Source organism: Emys orbicularis, chromosome 21 (genome assembly GCF_028017835.1).
Source record: "Emys orbicularis isolate rEmyOrb1 chromosome 21, rEmyOrb1.hap1, whole genome shotgun sequence".
Lineage (NCBI taxonomy): Eukaryota > Metazoa > Chordata > Testudines > Emydidae > Emys > Emys orbicularis.
The window spans coordinates 3,474,119-3,494,375 of record NC_088703.1 but is presented as its reverse complement, the minus strand read 5'-3'; the positions used below and the strand labels follow the sequence as shown (position 1 = coordinate 3,494,375).

General features: G+C 59.0%; 1 protein-coding gene across 1 annotated transcript in view; it reads left to right on the top strand.

The window, feature by feature from the left end:
- LOC135893293 (uncharacterized) overlaps positions 1–14,285 on the top strand; it is a 29,239-nt gene extending 14,954 nt beyond the window's left edge. Inside the window, exons 2-3 of the mRNA XM_065421091.1 lie at positions 7,584–7,689; positions 10,506–14,285. Coding sequence (XP_065277163.1) covers positions 7,584–7,689; positions 10,506–11,345 — 946 coding nt within the window. The 3' untranslated portion in view covers positions 11,346–14,285. The remainder of the gene's footprint in view (positions 1–7,583; positions 7,690–10,505) is intronic.
- The last annotated feature ends 5,972 nt before the right edge of the window (positions 14,286–20,257 follow it).

Genomic DNA, 20,257 nt, shown 5'->3' with positions numbered 1-20,257 from the left:
GATGGCTGGTTCAGTAGGGGGCGCTCTGCCCTGGCAGTCTGTGCCGGCCCCAGTGCGGCACTAGGGGGCGCTGTGCTGCAGGGGATGGCTGGTTCAGTAGGGGGCGCTCTGCCCTGGCAGTCTGTGCCGGCCCCAGTGCGGCACTAGGGGGCGCTGTGCTGCAGGGGATGGCTGGTTCAGTAGGGGGCGCTCTGCCCTGGCAGTCTGTGCCGGCCCCAGTGCGGCACTAGGGGGCGCTGTGCTGCGGGGGATGGCTGGTTCAGTAGGGGGCGCTCTGCCCTGACAGTCCGTGCTGGCCCCAGTGCGGCACTAGGGGGCGCTGTGCTGTGGGGGATGGCTGGTTCAGTAGGGGGCGCTCTGCCCTGGCAGTCTGTGCCGGCCCCAGTGCGGCACTAGGGGGCGCTGTGCTGCGGGGGATGGCTGGTTCAGTAGGGGGCGCTCTGCCCTGGCAGTCTGTGCCGGCCCCAGTGCGGCACTAGGGGGCGCTGTGCTGCGGGGGATGGCTGGTTCAGTAGGGGGCGCTCTGCCCTGGCAGTCCGTGCTGGCCCCAGTGCGGCACTAGGGGGCGCTGTGCTGCAGGGGATGGCTGGTTCAGTAGGGGGCGCTCTGCCCTGGCAGTCCGTGCTGGCCCCAGTGCGGCACTAGGGGGCGCTGTGCTGCAGGGGATGGCTGGTTCAGTAGGGGGCGCTCTGCCCTGGCAGTCCGTGCCGGCCCCAGTGCGGCACTAGGGGGCGCTGTGCTGCGGGGGATGGCTGGTTCAGTAGGGGGCGCTCTGCCCTGGCAGTCCGTGCTGGCCCCAGTGCGGCACTAGGGGGCGCTGTGCTGTGGGGATGGCTGGTTCAGTAGGGGGCGCTCTGCCCTGGCAGTCTGTGCCGGCCCCAGTGCGGCACTAGGGGGCGCTGTGCTGCAGGGAATGGCTGGTTCAGTAGGGGGCGCTCTGCCCTGGCAGTCTGTGCCGGCCCCAGTGCGGCACTAGGGGGCGCTGTGCTGCAGGGGATGGCTGGTTCAGTAGGGGGCGCTCTGCCCTGGCAGTCTGTGCCGGCCCCAGTGCGGCACTAGGGGGCGCTGTGCTGCAGGGGATGGCTGGTTCAGTAGGGGGCGCTCTGCCCTGGCAGTCTGTGCCGGCCCCAGTGCAGCACTAGGGAGCGCTGTGCTGTGGGGGATGGCTGGTTCAGTAGAGGGCGCTCTGCCCTGGCAGTCTGTGCCGGCCCCAGTGCGGCACTAGGGGGCGCTGTGCTGCAGGGGATGGCTGGTTCAGTAGGGGGCGCTCTGCCCTGGCAGTCCGTGCTGGCCCCAGTGCAGCACTGGGGGGCGCTGTGCTGTGGGGGATGGTTGGTTCAGTAGGGGGCGCTCTGCCCTGGCAGTCTGTGCCGGCCCCAGTGCAGCACTAGGGGGCGCTGTGCTGTGGGGGATGGCTGGTTCAGTATGGGGCGCTCTGCCCTGGCAGTCCGTGCTGGCCCCAGTGCGGCACTAGGGGGCGCTGTGCTGTGGGGGATGGTTGGTTCAGTAGGGGGCGCTCTGCCCTGGCAGTCAGTAACTGTGCGGGATCAGATGGGTAGGGCAGTGGTACTTCAGAGGGAGGGACAGGAGAGTGGGGTGGGGGTGGGGGTGGGGGAAGTTGCCCCTCCCAGAGCCCAGGGGACCCCAGGTCACAGATGCAGGCAGTGGGAATAAACAAGATTGGTATAAAAAGAGGGGAACCGCGCTAGCTCCACCTTCCAGTCAGGGCCTGGCTGAGGCCCCCCTCCCTGTCTCCCTGGGGGACCCCCATCTGGGAGGGTAATCTATCCCCACTGCGTGGGGGGGTGCAGAGGGGTCTGCCCAGGAGTCTGCAGATCCCCCCTCCCCCACCCAAACATTAGCAGCGAGGGTTCGGGGTGGGCAAACTGATGTCACCTCCTTCCCGGCCTGCCTGAGCCCCGCAGGGCTGGAGAGTCAGACTCGGTTCCCAGGTCTGCAGGGAGTGAGAGGGGAAGAGGTCACGCTCCCCTCCCAGAGCCAAGTGTAGAACCCAGGAGTCCTGGCTCCCACCACGAGGTTCCCCTCCCTGAGCTGGGAATAGAACCCAGGACTCCTGGCTCTCAATCCCTGCTCTAACCACTAGACCCCACTCTCCTCCCTGAGGCTGAAGGAGAAAACCCTGCACTCCAGGAGGAGCTGGAAGCAGTAGTGGAGGAAGAGATGAAATAGGCGCGCTGTCCCTTTAAAAGAGCGGGTGCCTATGTGTGGCAGGGAGCTCCTGGCCAGCTGTTGGCTAGTAGCCAGGCCAGCACATGCCTTCAGTGCTGCTGGGAGGGGGCCCTAGGGAGTCACAGCCTTTGCTGTTGCCTGGGGTGATGAAGAGGGATGGGGGGGAACGGCCCCGAGCCCCAAGGCAAAGCCTGGGAGAATCCCAGCTCAGCCCCACCCACATGGCCCCAGTGAAGCGTCCGGAGACGTGTGGGGTGCGTGTGACCCTGCCACATCTGCCCAGCCGCTGCAGGGCCGACCTCCCATTCCCTGGGCTCAAGTCCAGACAAGGGAACAGGGCATGCTCACAGCCCAGAGCTGGGGATAGAACCCAGGAGTCCTGGTTCCTAGCCCCCACTCTAACCCACTAGACCCCAAGTCCCCTCCCAGAGCTAGACACGGAACCCAGGAGTCCTGGCTCAGAGCTGCGTCCCCCCCCCCTTTTCTTTTATCCACTAGCCCTCACTCCAATAGAACCCTGGAGCCCTGAGTCCCATGTGGACTCTCTTAATTCAGTTTAGTTTAAACCTGATCCTGACGGGGGAGGGGGGCAGGCAGAGGATGCAAGGAGGAGAATGGGTGGTGGGGGAGGGGAGGGGAGGACACGGAATCCCCCCTCCGGGGGAACAGGGGCTGTGGGGGCGTTATCGGTGCAGGTGCCGCAGAGGCAGCGGTTGGCCTAAAGCCGTTGGGTTCTGCGGTCGAGCCGGGAAGCCCTCTGCTCTAATCAGGAAGCGCCGGGGCCCGGCTGGCACTAACTGCTCTGCAGCTCCCCGGGCTCAGAGCCAGAGATGGAGGGGCTGGGAGCGTGTCCCCCACCACGCACCCACTGGCCCCGGAGCCTCGGCGCGGCCCTGCCACATCTGCCCAACAGCTGGAGACGTGCGCAGGGAAAAGGCCCACACCCCCGGCTTGAAATGGTTTCCATTGTACGCAGGGTTTACAGTTTGCTTCAATGGCTCTCGGCTCCCTCGCTATACACATTGTTCCAGTACCCCTGGTACTCGTGCCCTGCTGTGCCAATCCTGCCACGCTCCAGGGCTGGGAATGCACTAGCGACCTGGTGTGCAAATCTGCCTGCACGGTGGGTGTGCGAGTCCTGGCACTAGTGACCAGATGTGCAAATCTGCCTCTTGGTGTGCAAATCCTGCCCTGGATAACGGGTGTGCAAATCTGTCCGCATGATGGGTGTGCGAATCCTACCCTGGAGAACTGGTGTGCAAATCTGTCTGTACGACAGATGTGCAAATCCTGCCCTGGGGGGAACAGGTGTGCAAATCTGTCTGTATGATGGGTGTGCAAATCCTGCCCCGGACAACTGGTGTGCAAATCTGCCTGCACTGTGGGTGTGCAAATCCTGGCGCTAGTGGCCAGATGTGCAAATCTGCCTGTTGGTGTGCAAATCTGCCTGCACATCCTGGCACCAGTGACGTGGTGTGAAAACCCTGGCACCAGTGACCCAGAGTGCAAATTGATCTGCACTGTGTCTGTGCAAATCCTGGTGCTAGTGAGCTGGTGTGCAAATCCAACTACGCTCCATGGCTGGGAATGCAAATCCTGCCCTTGGGACCTGGTGTGCAAATCCGCCTGTACTGTAGGTGGGCAAACCCCAGCACTAGTGCCATAGTGTGCAAACACTACCGTGCTCAGGGCCTGGGAGTGTGCAAATCCCGCTGCAGTTGGTGGCTGGGAGTGCTGAGACTAGGCCTTAGCACATTGCACTCGCCAGGAGTGTGAACCCTGGTGCTAGTGCACCGGTGTGCAAATCCCACCATGCTCAGGGGCCTGGACATGTGGATCCCAAGCGCTGGGAGCGTGCACCTCGCGGCCCACAGACCAACCACACACCAGCGGTGCAAACACGCAACACTCCCCCTCCAGCCCCCCCGAGACTGGAACTGAGCTAAGCTGAGCGGCAGATATACCCCCACGCTCTCGCCGCGCATCCTCCGGCCCGTTCGCCCGCTCCTGTGGCTATCAGCTCAGCCCAGCTGGCGGCCAACGGGCTCGCGGGGGGGAGAGCAGGCGAGATAGAGGGACTATGACATGCTGTTTACCTTCAGCCGGCTCTTCGCTCCTCCTTGCCCCGACTGCTTTCAGGGGGGCCAGCAGCTGCGCAAGGCTCTGGGGTTTTGGGGGGGGGTCACTCCCTAGCTATGAGGCTTGGGTTCGGTGGGCAAGGGAGACAGGGACACTGGGTCCATCCATCTAACTTGGCACCCCCAAATCCAGACCAACGGGCCCATCAGACTGGTATCACCCCCTCCCTTCTGCCCCGGCTCCGGCCAGAGGGGCATCTACTTCACAGTCACTCCCAGGGGACCACCGGCGGGGTGGAGGGGAGGGCTATGGGTGGGCAAGCCCAGGACAAAAGGACTCAGCACGTTAATGGTTAAAATCCCCCCATGGTTAGAGCAAGGCGGGCTGGGATCAGGTCTCCTGGGTTCTCCTTCTGGGTCTGGGAAGGAAGTTGAGCTGAATAGTTTTAAGTTGGGGGCGGGGTAAGTGGGGGTCAGGACTCCTGGGTTCTGTTCCCAGCTCTGGGAGGGGAGTGGGCTCCCGTGGTTAGAGCAGGAGATCACCTAGACCCTCACCACTCCCCTTCCAGAGCTGGGGTAGAACCCAGAAGTCCTGACTCCCCGCCCCCCCCTGCTCTAACCACTGGACCCCACTCCCCTTCCAGAGCTGGGGATAGAACCCAGGAGTCCTGACTCCCAGAATGCCCTGCTCTAACCACTGGATGACGCTGCCTCCCAGGACTTTCTTCCCAACCCTGCAGCAGCAGCTGCACCGGGGACGCGGCAGGGCGGGGCTGGGTGCTGTTTGTGACCGTTGCTTGAACGATTCTACAACGGCGGGTGCCAGGCGCCGCGGAGTCATGGGATGGGAATACCCGAGCTGGCAGCTGTTGGCCAGGAGGGGAAGCGGTGGGGAAGGAAGGGGATGGAGGGGGGAGAAGCTACGTGGAGGGGGAATGTGGGGTCGGTGGCACAGACGGGTTGTAATAAATTATTTTGCCTAGAAACGTTGCCCACCGATGCCAGGGGAGAGGGCACTGGGGTTTGCATCATCAACTGTATTTTCAGGCTCACGGTGAAAGAGCTCTTGAGAAAGAGTCTGGGGTGTGTGTATGTGCATGCGTGTGCACATGCGTGTGCTTTCCCCTCCCAACAGCCCCCGCTCCATGTCCCAGCTGGGAGCGGCTCGATGCAGGACGCTCAACCCCTGTGCATGCTTTTATAACGCCAGAGAGGCAGGATGGCCCAGGCTTTGGGGTGCCAGTCAGGGACTTAGAAGACCCAGATTCAATCAGCTGCTCTGCCACAGACTCTCTCCGTGCCCTTAAGCAAGTCACTTAGCTGTGCCGTGCCTCAGTTTCCCCCAGCTGTGCAATGGGGGGTGGAGGGATAGCTCAGTGGTTTGAGCATTGGCCTGCTAAACCCAGGGTTGTGAGTTCAATCCTTGAGGGGGCCATTTAGGGAACTGGGGTAAAAATCTGTCTGGGGATTGGTCCTGCTTTGAGCAGAGGGTTGGACTAGATACCTCCTGAGGTCTCTTCCAACCCTGATATTCTATGATAGCGCAGCTCTGCTACACAGGGAGGATAAAGACAACAGCGACAGGGGCCACTCAGCCCCCAGGGCACACTGGGATACAATTTGCTCCTGCCTTGCCCCTCATGCCATCGCTGGCACCGCTGGGAATTGGGCACCAAAGACACCTGGCTTTGACCTGGAAGTGTTTTGTGCCCGCTTTGCCCTGGTGTAACACCTGATTTACTGGCCCTTGGCAAAGCTCCACCGGAGTCAATGGCATTTTCCCATTGCAATTAGACGCCCGCGGCTGGCCCGTGCCCACTGACTTGGGCTCCGGGGCTGTTTTATTGCGGTGTAGACATTGTGACTCGGGCTGCAGCCCAGGCTCTGGGACCCACCCCCCTCCCGGGGTCCCAGCCTGAGCTCCACCCCAAAAAACGTCGACACTGTGATTTGATAGCCCCCCCCTCCCCCGAGGCCCGCGCCAGCTGACACGGGCCAGCCCTGGGCGTTCTCTTGCAGTGTAGACGTACCCAGTGGGGCCAAATCCCCAGCTGGGGTTGATCGGCCGTAGCTCCATTGGAGTCACTGGGGCCAGACCCCCAGCTGGGGTAAGCCGGCCTGGCATGGATATCAAAGGAGCGACACTGATCTACACCAGCAGAGGACAATAGTGCCTTTAAATGTGGGCAGGACAACATGTAGGGCCCATACAGATCTCTGAGAGCTTTTAAGAAGTAACGCACAGCTGCCCCCTCTCTACTGGGGGTATGGGTAGCTAATTTTCCTGGCTACAGCGGAGTTAGAACACACCATCCCCAAGTCCAGGCAGCCCCATTGTTCTGGCTGAAGGAGAATCTCCATTTGCAGTATAGGGGGACTGGCACACAGAGGCACAGCTCTGGTTCCATCCAGAAGAAGGCAGCGGTCCACAGACACGCCAGCCAGCTTACAAAAGCCTGAAACGCTTTACAAAGAGAGGGACCCACCCCATTTACAGGTGGGCAAACTGAGGCACAGAATGGGGAAATGACATGGTAAGGGTCACACTCCAGCTCCAGGAAGAGAACTCAGCAGTCCTAACTCCCAACCCTCCTGCTCTAACCACTACAGCCCACTCCCCTCCCACAACTGGGGAGAGAACCCAGGGGTCCAGGCTCCCAGCCCCCCTGCTCTAACCACTAGACCTCACTCCCCTCCCAGAGCTGGGGAGAGAACCCAGGAGTTCTGGCTCCCAGCCCCCCTGCTCTAACCACTAGACCTCACTCCCCTCCCAGAGCTGGGGAGAGAACCCAGGAGTTCTGGCTCCCAGCCCCCCTGCTCTAACCACTAGACCCCACTCCCCTCCCAGAGCTGGGGAGAAGAACCCAGGAGTTCTGGCTCCCAGCCCCCCTGCTCTAACCACTAGACCCCACTCCCCTCTCAGAGCTGGGGAGAGAACCCAGGAGTCCTGGCTCCCAGCCCCCCCTGCTCTAACCACTAGACCCCACGCCCAGCCCTGGGAGAAGAACCCAGGAGTCCTGGCTCCCAGCCCCCCCTGCTCTAACCACTAGACCCCACGCCCAGCCCTGGGAGAAGAACCCAGGAGTCCTGGCTTCTCGCCTCAGCCTCCACTGTGGCTGCAGCCATGCATGGGAATGTTGCTGCGTGAAACACACAGCCACACACACACACACACACACACACACACACCCCCGGCTCACCATAGCCCCGCCCACCCCGCTATCCGCCCCGCCCCTTTCCCCGGGTGGGGCGGAGCTAAAGGGCCGCGCGGGGCTGCAAAGGCTGGCTCTTTAAAAGCCCTCCACGCGGGCTCAGCCCGGCGCAGCCCCGCCGAGAGCCGCAGGAGCCGGGGCCCGAGGAGGAGACGATGCCCTCCGATCTGCTCACCCCCTTTGTGGAGCTGGACGATCCGCTGTGCCAGGTGGGGCAGGAGGGGGGAGGGGTTCTCTGCGCCTCCCTCCTGTTTTCCCGCCATGCTGCTCCGATGGGCTTTTGTTACCCCCCCTCCCCTCCAGTGCCTGGCCTGCGGGGGGGGGGGGGTGATCTCCGGCTTGGGGGGGCCAGGCCCCCTGAAGCAAGAAAGTTCCCCCCCCCCAGAAAGTCTCCGCTGGTTTAGTTACGGTGTAGTCTGATCTGGTTCTCCATGTGCTCCCGGCTGCTCGGGGGGGGCTGCTCGTGTGTGAGTTGGTGCCACGCTTCTTCTCCCCCCCCCCCCGCCTCTTCTTCCAGGCCCCCTCCCTGTGAACTCCACTGCTGGCTGGAAGCGCTTGCTCGCCTTGCCTCGATTTCCCCTCCCCCGGTTGGACTGCAATGGAAAGACGTGACCAGGCGGCCGGTTTTATGGTGTGGGTCACTGGGCTGGCTGCTCCTTCCGGGGGGGGGGAGGATTGGTCCCAGCATGAGGGGCGAGAAAGGGTGCAGAGTTTTGTAAAAAGTCACCTAGGTGTCCAGGCAGCAAGGAGATTTAGTTGGGATTGGTCCTGCTTTGAGCAGGGGGTTGGACTAGATACCTCCTGAGGTCTCTTCCAACCCTGATCTTCTATGATTTCAAGCTGGATGGGTGCTGGAAACAGGGGTGTGCCCCCCCCCCGCTTCAGTGCAGGGTTTGCAGCTTGGATTAATGGCTCTCCGCCTCCCCCAAATTGTCCCAGCACCCCCTACCTGTGGCACTGTTGTTGCAGCTGCTCAGAGCTGGGATGGGTTTTTTTGGGGGGGGGTCTCTTTCCTCCCCAATCTGCCTGCCGGAGGCTGGGCCCTCAGCGGGTCTCACTTCAAATAGGACACCTGCTGGGGATCTGACCCTGGCTTTCAGAGAGTCACACCCACCCCACCCCTTCTGGCTTTCCCCTGGCTTCTGGGGTGCAGCAGACCACCAAGGCAGGCCCCTCGGCTCCGAGCAGTGGAGTTTTGTAGCCCGCAGGCGTTCTGCTTGGGGCGGGGTGGGGGTGGGGGATATAAAACACCCAAGTGGTTTATTAAACGCCCAGTGTGAAACTGGAGCGCAAAGCAACATTAAGAGGCTCCGGGGACAGAGCCAGGCTGGGACTGGCTCCTGCTAGGAGCTCAGCCGTGTGGGCCAGACGTGTGTTCGCTGCAAGGTTTCAACCTGGGGGAGCCGAGAAAGTAGGAACCGCTTTCTCCTCCTGGGCCGTGGTGGCGTGTCCTGGTGTTTCTGGAGCATGGGAACTGGCTGACGTGGTGGGGCCCCCTTTGTTCAAACCATGTCCCTGCTGGGACCCGGGACTAAGCCCAGCGTGGGGGCAAGCGGGCCTACTGACTTCAATCGGGGCCATGCCTGGAAAGGTGAGCCGGCATCGGGCCGCCCGTCTGGTAGAAGCCAGCTTCTGTACACCCTGGCCCCCCAAGGGCCTGGTGCCCGTCTCGGCTGCCTAGAGCGCTCCCTAAAAGGTGGATCTGCTTGTATTACGTGCGATATGGTAGCGGCTAAAGGCCCCGGTGCACAGCCCCTGAAAAGGTCACCGTCTCAGGCCTGTTACACCAGTACATCTCCAGCGGTGGGCGCTCTCCTACTGGAGAGGTGGTGTAAATCTGAACCAAATTTTAGTTACAGGATGGTTGGGGAAACTGAGGCATGGGGGGGGGGACTTGCCCAAAGTGGCCCTGGCAGCAGATCTGAGAATAGAACCCAGGTGTCCTGAGTCCTTGTCTGGCACCCTCCCCTGCTCCACTCCAGTACCTGCATTAATGCTTCATTAGCTAGGAGCACTGTTGTGGGGGAGCCCTCCTCCACCCCACACATGTCCCCTAGATGTCCAAGCTTCCCACCCACCCTGGATGCGGGAGCAGCTCCTTGTTGCGCCTCTAGTCAATGAGCCTTCCCAGCCCTGTCGGGAGCCACAATCTACGGTCCTGCAGGCCCCAGACGGGGTAATTGGCTAATTGCATGAGCCGGGCAGCCCAGACGGAGCCCCTGCAGATGTCTGAGCCGGAGGCGCATGGCTCAGCTCCCTCTCCCAGGCCTTAATCAGCTGGGGCAAGTGCGCCGCGACCTCCTGGTGTGGCTCCCCGGCCAGAGCTGTCAGATCTGACCCCTAAACTGTTTGGCTGCTAAGGTCTCTGTGTGGCTGGCTCCCTGCCACAAACCAGGGCCTGCTGAGAGCAGCTGTGGGGCAAGAACCCCAACCCCCCCCCCCCCCATTTCAAATCTCCTTGGAAATCCCTGCCGGCGGCTTAGGGGGTCTAGGAAACACAGCTGCACCCTTCTGATTCCATCCAGCAGAGGGCAGCATGCTCACCTCCTCCCATGCCCTGCGAGGACCCCCCACTGTCTGTAAAGCGTCCCTGCTGTGAAGGTGGAGAAACAGAAGCACGGAGAGGGAGGGGAGTGGCTTGCCTTGTGTGAGTTGGGGGGGGGGGGGGGCAGGGCATGGAACCCAGGAGTCCTAACACTGCTTCCAGGCCTGTGCTCTAACCACTAGGCCATCCATCCTTCTGCTTCACAGCTCACCAAGGAAGCACAAACTAGTGGGTGGCACACTGTTGGGGGGGCCCCCCCAATCAACAGAATTTTCTGGCTGCTGATGCTTAGGACGTTGCCTGAGGTTTGGCTTTGTTATTCACCGCCGCAGCTGTACGGACCGCCCTTGGCCTGGCGTGTGAGGCTCAGCCAGGGGCCGTCTGTTCTGTTTTTTGGTGGGGGGCAGGGTTTCTGTGTGGACCGAACGGGGCTGCTGGCTTGCCTCCTCTAACCGACTCCCCCCTCCTCTGCCCTTACAGGCCTTCCTGAGGCTGAACGTGGGGGAGGAGCCTGGCCTCCTGGCGAGATGCCCAGTGGGATACCAGCGCGCCTTCTCCGCCGGCCCGGCGGCACCGTCCGGCAGCGCTGAGCCCCTGGAGGATGGAGTCGGCGCCTCGGATGCCCTCTGGTCTCTCCCCGACCAGTGGGGCTGGGCCCCGGCGCTGCCCCGCACCAGCCTCCAGCACATCCCGTTCCGGGCAGAGCGCTCGGCCAGCGTGATCGAGGGCTGCCGGGAGGGGGCGGGGGCCGCCTCGTCCCGCTACAAGACGGAGCTGTGCCGCACCTACGAGGAGAGCGGGGTCTGCAAGTACGGGGCCAAGTGCCAGTTCGCCCACGGGGCCGGGGAGCTGCGGGGCCTGAGTCGCCACCCCAAGTACAAGACGGAGCTGTGCCGGACCTTCCACACGGCCGGCTTCTGCCCGTATGGCTCCCGCTGCCACTTCATCCACAACGCCGAGGAGCAGCGCCAGCCCCCGCGCCTGGGGGGCCGCTCCCCCTCCTTCTCCCGCAGCGCCTCCCTGTCGCCCTCCGCCTCGCCGCCCGCCCCCGGGCCCTGCTGCTGCCGCCACCCCGCCGGGGAGCCCCCCTGTTTGGCCTTTCCGGCCACCATCACTCTGGGCCAGGACGGAGCAGGGGGGGGCCCGGCCACCCACGATGCCTTCGCCTTCCCCGGGCAGCTGTCTCTGCAGAGGAGCCCTTCCTCCGACTCCCTGTCAGATCAGGAGGAATCGGGAGGCAGCAGCGGGTCGGAGTCACCGGGACTGGGGCCCAGCGGGCGCCGGCTCCCCATCTTCAGTCGCCTGTCCGTCTCCGACTAGCAGGTGTGCAGCGAACCTCCAGCGTGGGCCCTGCCCCCACCCCTCTGCTGGGGCTCGCGCTTAAATTGCTGCCTCTCCGCCTAGAGGCTGGGGCCGGTGGGGTGGGGAGGTACCGTATCGGGTCAGAGCTGAAGGGGTTAATCGGTTCCAGGGTTGTGTGTTGGGGCAAAAACCTTGGCCCTGCCCCCCTCTGGGATCATGTGATCAATAACCCATGGGCCAGATCTTCTCCTTCTGGTGCAAATCTGGGTTCCATTCCACTCCCATTGGAGTCTGACCCCTGTATTGCAGAAGGGGAGAGGAGAACTAGGCCTAGGAGGGGGGGGGGGGGGCTTCCTCCCCCCTCCTCCCCAATCACCACGTGCCTCATATCGTTGCTTATACCAGTGCATATTGCTGCTGGATGGGACCGGGGATGGAGTCTTGTAAACAACCGTGCAAGGAGGAAAAACCTCTCCCCAGCTTTCAGTGGTGAACACAGTCTGGGCTGTTCTTGCTTGGGGACGGGGGGAGGCCGAGATATCCTGAGACCTCCTGACCTCCACATCTCTGCAGCCTGGGTCTGTGGGTGGATTCTGAGTCAGGTCTCCTGACCCAGAGGCCACTGCTGGAAACTCGGATGCATGACCATGTGTCTTCCAAAACAAACAAAAAAAGGAAAGTAACGTCTGTCTGTCTGTCTGTCTGCAGGGCCGGCGCTTCCACTAGGCAGTCGCCGGGGAGAGCATTTTGCCGTCCTCGGCGGAAATTCGGCAGCGGGGGGTCCTTCCACTCTGGGTCTTCGGCGGCGTGTCCTTGACTCGCTCCGGGACCCGCCGCCGAAGTGCCCCGAAGATGCGGAGCGGAAGGACCCCCGCCGCCGAATGCTCTGGGGAGGAGCGCTGCCGCCTAGGGCGGCAAAAACCCTGGCGCCGCTCCTGCTGCTCTGCCTCTCGGGTGGGTATTTCCACCGGAGCCGGACGCTGCTGTGAGCTGCGGAGCCGGTGTGAACCGGTAGCTCCTTTTTGTAAGCTTTTGGGGAGCCTCTGGTGCCCAGGCTTTGGGCCAGCGCAGGAGCGTGGATGTGAAGTGAAATGGACGAGGTGCTGAAACTGAAACTGACGAGCCTCCTGTCTCAGAGCGGCCTGGGGCAGGGGAGGTGGGGAACAGAAAAGAAACCGCTTTCCGCTTCTCATTCCCTTGGGGCGGGCTGCTGGCGGTAGGAGGGTTGTAGTTTTAAACAGATCGTGACCTCTACCCGAGAGCCCTTAGGAGTGTCCTGAATGAGCTGTGTGGCCTTGCTAGCCACCCATTGCAGCTGGCGTCTGCCCACTGGGTGCTACTCTCCCTCAGGCTCAAATACCCAAGTGCTATTGATATCTCGGAGGGGTTGGTTGCCACCACATGTGGCTTGATGTGACTTAAACTTGCGGGTCAAACTCCATACAGCCTGGCTGGGGCGGCAGGCTGGCTCTCATCTTGCCAGCAGGGGGTGCTAGGTTCCAGCAAGGGGAAGAGGGTGATTGGATCCTTCCCCCCTTTGGTGTCCAGATAGAAGTAAACTAGGATGTGGTTCCCTCCTCTCCTCCCTCACTCATGACATCCCAGGTTGGGAGGCCATGTCCTGAGTCTTCCATTTGGCAAGTGATTTCTCCTCCCAAATTTGTCCTAACTTGGCTGGCTTGCCAGATTTCTGCCCCCAGCCCCTCTAATCTCTCCTTAGTGGTCTGGATCCTTGTGGGGAGAAGGTAGAGCTGCCTCTTTGCATGTCAAGTTGGTGGAATATGGCAGGAAATTAGCCAGCACGGGGGGCTGTCTGGCAGGCAGAGGTGGGGTTCACCATACCCACTGTCTGTACCCCAGGCCAGATTTCTCCAGGTAGCTCTGTTCCTGCCCAGGCTCGAACACAAGGAAGGGACCAATTCTTTCTCATAAGTCCTCTGCTCTGAGCTAAGCTGTTCAAACATCCGAGCTCACGGGCAAAACCTGCCTGTTTGTTTGGGAGCCGAGACCTTCAGCGAAGCTGACCCGGATCTTATGGGCTGAATCGCTTTAGGGTCAGATTCTAAAAACCCAAATGGGCTCCTGATTTTTCTTCCCCCATCCCAACCCCCTCATGTTTCAGATCCATCTGCTCTTCTCTGCCCCTCCTCGCTGGGCTGGGAATGGAGCAGTGTTATGTCACAGGCCCTCCCTATAGGTAGGATGGAACCTAAACCTCTTCAGTTCTTTTGAAGAAAGCCACTAATCTTTCAAAGCTAGAAGGCTTCCTCCGCTAGGATAGCGTCGCTGGGCTAGTAGCTAAGGCAAGGAGTTTCCAAAGATGCCTTGGGGGTGGATTTGGCGATCCCACTCCAGTGGGAATAGTCTGTTTTCCACGCAACTGATCAGACCTGTGCATCTAAGGGCTACTTTGTGTGAGGGGGTGGAAATTGACAGAATTTCTCCCTGTGCAGATGCTCTAGTCTGGAATAATTCATGGGCTTCCTCATGAAACAGTTCTGGAATAAAATTTGCTCTGAAATGGAGCAGGGACATAAGGAGTAATTCTGCAAGAGTTATTCCAGTCAATAGCCGCCCCACCCCAGACCAGCCCTTCGTCAAAAATTTAGAGTTTGAAAAGCCTCAATCTGTGTTTTGTTTTTGTTTTAAATTATATTTTAAACTATTTATTGTCTTTTTAAAAAATCCTATTTCTGATATTTGGAACCAAATCTTTTTAGAGGAGCATAAACTTATTTTAGTTTGTTTATCCTGCGCGCTGAAATTTCAGGACCAGCGCCTGCCTAAGTCTCTGACTAATCATGCTGAATCTAACTTATTGCGAAATTGGTTTCTTGTTTATTTATAGTGGTTTCACTCTGCTTTTTTATAGATCTATAAAATTAATATAATGGGTGATTATTTTTTTTTATGGATTGTATCTATTTCCTGACTGTAATAAAACTGTCTTTTTGTGCATCTGGGTCTCTGCTTAATCTTTTAAGCTGAAGGCTGGCTTTGTTTTTTAACGACTGTTTAGTATCACGGTAGCACTTACAGAGGAAGAATAATACCAAACTAGGCCCTGACCTTGCACGTGTTTAACTTCAAGCTTCTGGCACCAAGCCCGTGTTGAACTTTAAGCAAGCGTGTTAGAAGTTCAGCAAATCCCTGACTCCTAGGTTCCACCGACTGCACTGTTGCTTAAAATCTCTCGTAGCGCTCTCTGATTGAGCAAAGACATTGTACGTGAAGACGGTGAAACTCCCTGTCGGTGGCTGGCGCCCTGGGACTGGGACTTTGGAGACCTGGGGTGTGCTCCTAGTTCTGCCACTGGCCCTGCTGGGTGACCCTTGGGCAGGGCAAGTCACCACTCTGCCTCAGTTTCCCCACCTGTCCAATGGAGATGCCGATACTGCCCTCCTTTGTAAAGCACTTTCAGATCTGCTCTGAAGTGCTAGGGGTTAACGGTGAGGATGTGGCCCCATGTTGAAAACCCTCTTTTTGATTAAAAAAAACATCTTGTTTTGGGGGGTTCCCCCTGAAATTTTAGTTTCAACAGACTTTCTTGGGGGCACATGTCTTTCTCCCCCCAACAAGCAATGGACTTAATTCCGGAGTGGGGGAGGTTTTCAAAGCAGGAGTAAAGTGTCTTCTTTGACGGATGGCCTCCCATGTTCTAGAATTTCCCCTGATTTTAAAAACCGTGGCCGTTCAGTCCACGGTGGGACTAAAGCAATCCCCAGTATGGCTGTAACAGGGTGAGGCCGCTGCCCCGTCTCACACACAATGTGCTGCGTTCTTTGTCTTGGGTACCCATCCGGTGCCCTGGTACATCCCAATCTCTACCCACCCCTTATCCTCACAACCCCACCGCAATCTAGAGCAGGCCTGCTAGTCCTGTTTTCTCTCCAAGCGATGTCTCCGACACGCGCGTTATTGATCCTTCTCCTTTAGCCACGGGCCTGGCTGATGCTATTTCCGATGTAACCGGCTTCCCTGCCCCGCCCCCTGGTTTGGCCAGAATCCTGGCCAAGAGCACAAGCGTTAGAATCAAGTTGCTCTGTGATCAACCAGCAATGTGGCCACAGAAAGATAAGAAAGATCAGACCAGTTTTGCCCAATATCCTGTCTCTGCCAGGGGTTCAGGGGGAGTGTACAGAACAAGGCAATTGGGGCGTGACCCACCCCTGTCTTCCGCTCCTGGTGGTGGGAGGTTATGGGTCACCCTGAGCAGGGGATTGTCCCTGACCATCTTGGCTAATACCTATTGATGGACCTATCCTCCAGGAACTTCTCCAGTGTTTCTTTGGGGGGTCGGGGTTGTGGTGGTTTTTTTTTTTTTTTTTTTTAAACCCAGTCCTACTTTTGGCCATCACAACATCCTATGGCAATGAGTTCACGGGTTAGTTGTGCAGTGTATGGGGAAATTACTTCCCCTTGTTTGTATTAAAGCTGTTGCCTATTAGGTGAACCCTGGTTTTTGTACTGTGACAGAGTAGCACTCCCCCCCCCCCACACACACACACCATTATTTTATAGCCCTCTATCATCTTCCCTCCTTAGTCATCTTGTTTCCCAGCTGAATAGCCTTGATCTCTGTAGCCTCTCCTCGTAGGGCAGCTGTTCCAGACCCCTAATCATCTTTTTTTTAAAAAAAACAACAACACTAATGGAGATATCCCATCTCCTAGAACTGGAAGGGACCTTGAAAGGTCATAGAGTCCAGCCCCCTGCCTTCACTAGCAGGACCAAGTACTGATTTTGCCCTAGATCCCCAAGTGGCCCCCTCAAGGATTAAACTCACAACCCTGGGTTTAGCAGGCCAATGCTCAAACCACTGAGCTATCCCTCCCCCTCTTTGTTGCCCTTCTCTCAACCTTTTTCCAGTCCCACTATATCATTTTTTTTTTTCTTCGATGGTCTCACCGGACCTGGACACAGTCTTCAAGGTGTGGGTGCAGTAGGGGTATAGTGGCATTATTATATATTCTGTCCCTTTCCTATGAGTTCCTAGCAGCCTGGTAGCCTTTTTGACCACAGCGAGCACAAGTTTTCTGAGAACTATCCACGGTGACGCCATGGTCTTTCTTGAGGGGTAAGAGCTAATGTAGACACCGTCGTACGTACAGCTGGGATTGTTTTCCAATGTGCGTTACTTTACATTTATCAACGGTGAATTTCATCTGCCGTTTTGGCACCCACTTGTGTGAGATCCCTTTGCCACGCTTCTCAGGCAGCTTTGGCCTTCGCTATCTTGAATAATAATTTTATTTGAGCTGCAAACGTTGCCACTTCACCTCCTTTTCCAGATCACTTATGAATGTTGACCAGCACAGGTCCTAGTACAGATCAGTGGGGAGATCCTACTATTTACCTCTCTGCACTGTGCAAACGGACCACTTATTCCTACCCCTTTCCTAGCTTTTAGCCCGTTACTGATCCATAAGAAGACCTTCCCTCTTATCCCATGACTTCTTTGTTTCCATTAGGTGCGGGACCTTGTCCAAGCCTTTCTGAAAAGCAACCCATACAGGGTAGCTAAAATCCCCTTCTCTTACCTAAGGTCTCAAGAAATTGTGCTCATTCCCATTTTACAAATGGGGAAACTGAGGCACAGGGAGAACTAGGGGCTTACCCCACACCTAGACTTGCTTTCCCAACACCCTCCTTCCCCTGCCCATTCAGGTCAACTGGCCCCCAAGGCCAGCTAGCCTGCGTTCAGTCCCTGCTGGGCCTGGTTACAGCCAACCATCCTGCAGCTGGGGGATATGGCAGGCTTGCAGCAGCGGGGTGGTTTCCAGTCACATGTCGTTGCCCGTGGGCCCCGGCCAGCTGCGCACCATGTGATCATATCGAAATGTCACTCCTTGCCCCGGGAAGCTCGCAGGCTGCGATGGTTCTGAGCGGCTCTTGCGAACGGACGCGGAGCCGTTCCTGTGACTAGGAGCACCCTCCCGTGGGACTGGGGCCAGGACCAGCGCCTTCAAAGGGAGTCGCCAAGCTCCTCCTCCCTTGGGGTGGGAGTTACGGCCGTGCAAAGTGAACTAAAGCGTGAATGCTCTTGTTTGTATTTGCCGGGAGCCCCAGCGGCGCACCGTGTCCCAGCGCGCCAGGCGCTGCACAGCCTCACCGGGCGCCGGGGGGGTAGATGGGGAGTCACAGGTGGAGCAATTATTCTGTGGATTCAGGTAGCTCCTACAGGCCACACCAAAGGGGGCCTGACGAGGCGCTGCCCTCAAGAGCTTACCGTCAAAAGAGACGAGGAGAGGGGAAACTGAGGCACAGAGTGGGGCTGTGATTGGCCCACGGTCCCCAAGGAGAGCGAGGGCCACCTTCACTACACATCAAAGGGGTGTTATTAGCGGACACAAAGCAAGTCCTGGCAAAACTGCAACTGGGTAACAGCACCCCTTTATATCCAAGCAAGGGCCATGGGTCCTGCCTTCCCCCGCTGCTCTAGCGGTCTGCCCTGATGACAGCCGTGAGCGCAGGCTGAAGGGGGAACAGGGCCCTTCCCTTTCTTGTTTGAAAACCAGGCCGCTGTAGGGCACTTAAATTCCCTCCCTCCCTCAATTTATGCATTTTAAAGAGGTGGTTTTTTTGGTTTTGTTTTTTAAACCCAGCAGCATTTCCAAGGCCTCTGCACCATTCAGCCTCCCCAGATCATCCTAGCCAGGCCAGCTGATGGACTGCACCAGCTGGACCCTGGCTGCTGGAAAAGGGCGGGGGCCGGGGGCAGTCTGCACCGGCCTGCAGTGACCCCATCTCCCCAGCAGAGATTAGGGGCAAGCAAGCTGGTAACGGGGGCGGGGGGATGAGTTTGGGCCCCATATGTCCCTGGGATCTGCCAAACAAAACCGCCGGCTCCTAGGGACTGCGCATCAGCGTGTCCCCCCCCCTCCCCCTGACAACGGCTCAGTTTTAAAGGGCTTATGTAGCGGCTTCTCTGGCGGGTGAGCTGGGGGGCGGGGAGCAGCTGTCCTGTTTATACAGGGGGGTAGGGGCCCTCTTCACTGTTTGCACCCTTGGCAGCTGGAGCCGCCCTGCTGGAGACGGGGTGGGATCTGGGCTTTGCACCCTCAGCGGGCGTGGGGTTTTTAGCAGGGGTGGGGTGGAGTTCTGCCGCATGGAGCAAGCCAAAGTCGGGCGTCATTCTGGAGCCGTTCACACGGTTGATCCCGATTTCTGCTCCCCCAGTCCCCTTCACCCATCTGCTCACAGGCCCCTGTGGAAGTGCTAGCGCAGGGTGCCCCCTGCAGGTTGCAGCGGGGAGTGCAGTGGGAGACATTGCCAGCCCGCACCTAACCCTAACCCAGCTGCCTTGAGTTTTCAGGGCTTGAGTCGCCGGGCTGGTGCACCCGGTCCCAGAGGATGGTACTTCCATTGGAAGCTGTCTGGGGCAGAGGCCATCTTTGTGTTCTGGGTTTGACCCAATGGGGGCCGGGCCTATAAGTGGGGTGTCTAGGTGCTACCATAATGCACCTAATAGCCATGAAAATGTACAGCGCCTGGCACAATGGGGGCCTGGCCCATGCGTGGGTCTCTTAGATGCTACTGTAATTCACCTAATAGCAATAAAACTATACTGCACCTGGCACAATGGGTCTAGCCAATGATGGGGCGCCCAGGTGCTACTGTAATACACCTAATAGCAATAAAAATGTACAGCGCCTGGCGCAATAGGGTCCTGGGCCACACCTGGGGCTCCTGTTGTAAAACTGGACAGGGGCTCTGGAACGAGCCCTGGGAGTGGGAGTGATTCAAGGGCTGGGAAACCTGCCTTCCAGCAAGAGGCTACAGGACCTCTGTGCGGCCTAATGGATTGCGCACGGCGTGGGGACTCGGCAGAGCGGGGTTCTGTGCCTGGGTGACCTTGGCAAGTCACAGCCCTGCTCTGGGCCTCAGTTTCCCCATCTTTAAAATGAGGATCCCTACCCCGACCTCCTTGGCAAAGCGCTTTGTTTGGGCTCTGCAGATGAACAGTGCCAGATGAGATGCCAATGGGAGTTAGGCCCCTGAATAATTTGAGGAGCTGAGCTTAGCTCTTGTTATTGGTTATTCCGTTCAGGCTAAGCCGCCTAGAGAAGGAGGTTTCTGCTAGCTGGGAGCTCTTTAATCACCCATGCAGCAGCAATACGAGATCCAGGGGCTGGGAGCTGAAGCGGGATACGTTCAGATTGGAAACGGGGGCAGGTCCACGTTTTTTAACAGGGAAGGGGCTTGACCACTGGAGCAGCTCTCCAAGGGTTGGGGCAGCTTCTCCACCCCTCTGTCTTTAGCTCAAGACAGGGTCCCTCTCGCTCACACCAGCGCTGCCTCGGCCACAAGATACGGGCTGGATGGGCTGGGCTGTCCTGGATTCTGCAGTCCCTGGCCCCGTCCCCATGCAGCAAGGAACTGCCTTTTCCGCTATGGGGGAAATCTGGTGCTCCTTCTGCTGGGGGGGGTTGGTAGGGGGGAAAAATACGTTGCCCAGGCAACTCCTGCAGCTAGTCCCAGCAATGCCGGACCTGATCCGTGTCCAAGCCAGGTCCCCAAATGACCTTCTGCTGGATAAAGAGACAGCAGGGACCAACCTGATCCAGGCCAGAGGATCCAGGGCTGGGGTGCTCTGCCGTCTGACTGCTGTTATACTAGCATCAAGGGGCCCCGTTGTGCCAGGTGCGGCACAGCCACAGAGTGAGAGGCACCCCCCCCTCCACAAGAGCTCCCAGAAAGGCTGGGAGAGGAAACTGAGGCACAAAGAGGCAGCAGGGACTTGCCCAAGGTCGCTCAGTAGAACCAAGGTGAGAACCCAGAAGTCTTGACTCCCCGTTCTGTTCTCCCCCCGCCCCTCGTTCCAACCACTAGGCCCCGCTCCTCTCCAGCAGATCAGCCCTGTGTGTGTGTGTGTGTGTGTGTGTGTGTGTAGGTAGGTAGGTTCTAGCAGGAGATCAGGTGCGTGTGTG